The sequence below is a fragment of the Carlito syrichta genome, unplaced genomic scaffold (assembly GCF_000164805.1).
Source record: "Carlito syrichta isolate Samal-C Ts95f unplaced genomic scaffold, Tarsius_syrichta-2.0.1 Scaffold143871, whole genome shotgun sequence".
Taxonomy (NCBI): domain Eukaryota; kingdom Metazoa; phylum Chordata; class Mammalia; order Primates; family Tarsiidae; genus Carlito; species Carlito syrichta.
The window spans coordinates 4,331-7,057 of NW_007087967.1; the positions used below are offsets into that span (position 1 = coordinate 4,331).

Genomic DNA, 2,727 nt, shown 5'->3' on the forward strand with positions numbered 1-2,727 from the left:
TTGGTAGATGAGTGGGTGGATGGATGGGTGGGTGGATGGTTGGGTTGATGGGTAGATGAGTGGGTGGATGGATGGGTGGGTGGATGGGTTGATGATGGACGGATGGATGGATGGGTGGATGGTTGGGTGGATGAGTGGATGCGTGGGTTGATGGGTGGGTGAACTGATGGATGGTGGGTGGGTGGATGGATGGGAGGACGCATAAATGAATGGATGGGTTGATGGGTGGGTGGATGGGCGGGTGGATGGGAGGACACATCAATGGACGAATGGATGGGTTGACACGTGGATGGGTGGATGGGTGGGTTGATGGGTGGGTGAACTGATGGATGGATGGTGGGTGGGTGGATAGATGGGAGGACGCATAAATGGATGGGTGGGTCGATGGGTGGGTGGACGTGTGGATGGAGAAATGGATGGAAGGGAGAATGGATGGCTGGATGAGTAGAGGGCTGAAGAGTGGGTGGATGGACGGGAGGACGCGTCAGTGGACGAATGGATGAGTGGATGGGTGGGCTGAGGGGTGGTGGACTGACGGACGGATGGTGGGTGGGCGGATGGGCGGAGGATAGATGGGTGGGTGAGTGCCTGGACGCACGGACAAATGGAGGACGGGCGCCAGTTTCGGGCCAAGGAGAGCTTGGGAAAGCACTGGGGAGCCGCTGGCCAAGGCGCCGTTTGCTGTGGAGACTGGGGAGCGTCCTCAGGCCAACGAGACGCGCCCATGAACGGAGCGAGGACTCGGGACACTGAGTCCCTGAGACGACAGGCGACACCCAGAGTTCCTCAGCTGGCCCCTGACTGCCCTGCACCCCCGTCCCACCCTGGATGCCGGGTTGGAGGGACTCCAGAACCCACCAGAGGGGCGGGTCTCGGGACCGGGAGCCACCGGCACCAGCCGCAGCCCCGTGGCCATGTCCCCGGCCTCAGCTTCCCCTCCTGGACCCTGGGCAGGTCCCTGCTGGCCGCAGAGTCTGGCCCGGACCGCCCCGGGACTCCCCGCTGCCTGGGTGACAGCCACATCCCAGGGAAGTGACATGCGGGTGGTTATCAGCGGCCCACATTTCTCAGACGCGAGAACAGGAAGGTGGGGGAGGGCGCGGGCCTTTGTGTCGTGTGTGGGGTGGGGTGAGACCTCCCGGTGCCACAGACAGATGAGGCGCCGTGCTCGCTTGGGGACCTCACTCCTCTGGACACTCGCATGGCCACAGCACGGCAGCCCCAAGCTGCTGATGGGGAAACTGAGTTCGGGAGACGTTTGACGCTTCCCCCGGGCCCCCCATCAGCGGCAGGGCAGACCCGGGCCTCCTCGACCTGTCTCCTTCCTCTGGGACATTCTTTTTCCTTCCTCTGGGACATTCTTTTCCCTCCCAGCATCTCAGTGTCCTCACCTGCATGAGGGGACCCCCAAAACCCCAGAACTTATGTATAAAAGATTGCGCATTTATTCTCACATGTTTAAATTTCAGTCACCTTCCAAATCCCCTCTGTTTGATGTAATCTGCCCGCCGGGACACTGTCCTTCTGCTCAAAATGGGTTTTTTTTGTTTGTTTTGAGTCAGAGTCTGTGTCACCCAGACTGGTGTGCAGTGGCACGCTCAGGCCACCACAGCCTCGACCTTCTGGGCTCAGGCCGTCCTTCTGCCTCAGCTTTCCAAGTAGCTGGAACTACAGGCATGCGCCACCATGCCCAGCTGATTTTGTAATTTATTGTAGAGATGAGGTCTCATCAAGTTGCCCGGGCTGGTCTCGAACCCCTGGACGCAGGGAATCCTCTCGCCTCCACCTCCCAGAGTGCTGGGATGACAGGCGTGAGCCACCGTGCCCAGCCTAAAACGGGCTTTGAACCGGTCAATTCTGATGTCTTTGAGCACTTTTGCCATTTTTTGTTTCACCTCTTCCACGCTGGCGAAACATTTCCCTGGGAGGACTGTTTTCATCAGAGGAAACAAAAGAAAGTCACTCGGGGCGAGACAGGGTGAAGAGGGAGGGTTTTGGGTCAAAAACAGCCGAGCACAGCGTGGTGTGGACAAGTACGCTTGTCAAACACCCATCATGAAAAGGGCAAACACGTTGGAAAACTCTCCAAAAAAACTCCCTGAAGCCTCTCACAACAACGCTGGCTGGTACACGAGTGCCGGTGGGTTCCTAGAACATTTACTCGGGGGAAGCCTGGACTCCAAGGCCACCCTCTAAGAGATGATTTTGGGGTTTCCGGGTCCCTCTTGGAAGGTGGGCGTGGAGTTCCTCCCAGCCTCACGGCTGTTCCCGGCGGCCTCGGGCCGGGGGCTGGCGCCGTGATCGTGCTGTGACCGTTACCGCCCTTGGCATGTCCCAGACGGGACGGGGGTCTGGGGTCCACGGACCAGGGTCCTGAGCTCTGAAACGGGGCATCCCGGTTCCCCGCAGGATCGTGGACGTCGGGGGCCAGAAGTCGGAGCGGAAGAAGTGGATTCACTGCTTTGAGAACGTGATCGCACTCATCTACCTGGCCTCTCTGAGCGAGTACGACCAGTGTCTCGAGGAGAACAACCGAGAGGTGAGGGCCGCCGTGTGTGCGCGGCCAGCGTCCCCTTCGCGACTCTCACGGTGGCTCAGGCAGGAAGGCGGGCGTCCTTGTTCCCGGGTGGCTCTGTGTGTGCCCCGCGTGGCTTTGAACTCGACCCTGCACTCCTCTGGGGTCAGACTGTCGCACGCCGAGACCCAGACCCCCCCCCCCACACACAC

The 2,727-nt window shown here is 60.1% G+C and overlaps 1 protein-coding gene across 1 annotated transcript in view; it reads left to right on the forward strand.

Annotated features, from left to right (window-relative positions):
* GNA15 (G protein subunit alpha 15) overlaps nucleotides 1-2,727 on the forward strand; it is a gene marked incomplete at both ends in the record, with an annotated part of 10,367 nt that overhangs the window by 2,737 nt on the left and 4,903 nt on the right. Inside the window, one exon of the mRNA XM_021708705.1 lies at nucleotides 2,410-2,551. Coding sequence (XP_021564380.1) covers nucleotides 2,410-2,551 — 142 coding nt within the window. The remainder of the gene's footprint in view (nucleotides 1-2,409; nucleotides 2,552-2,727) is intronic.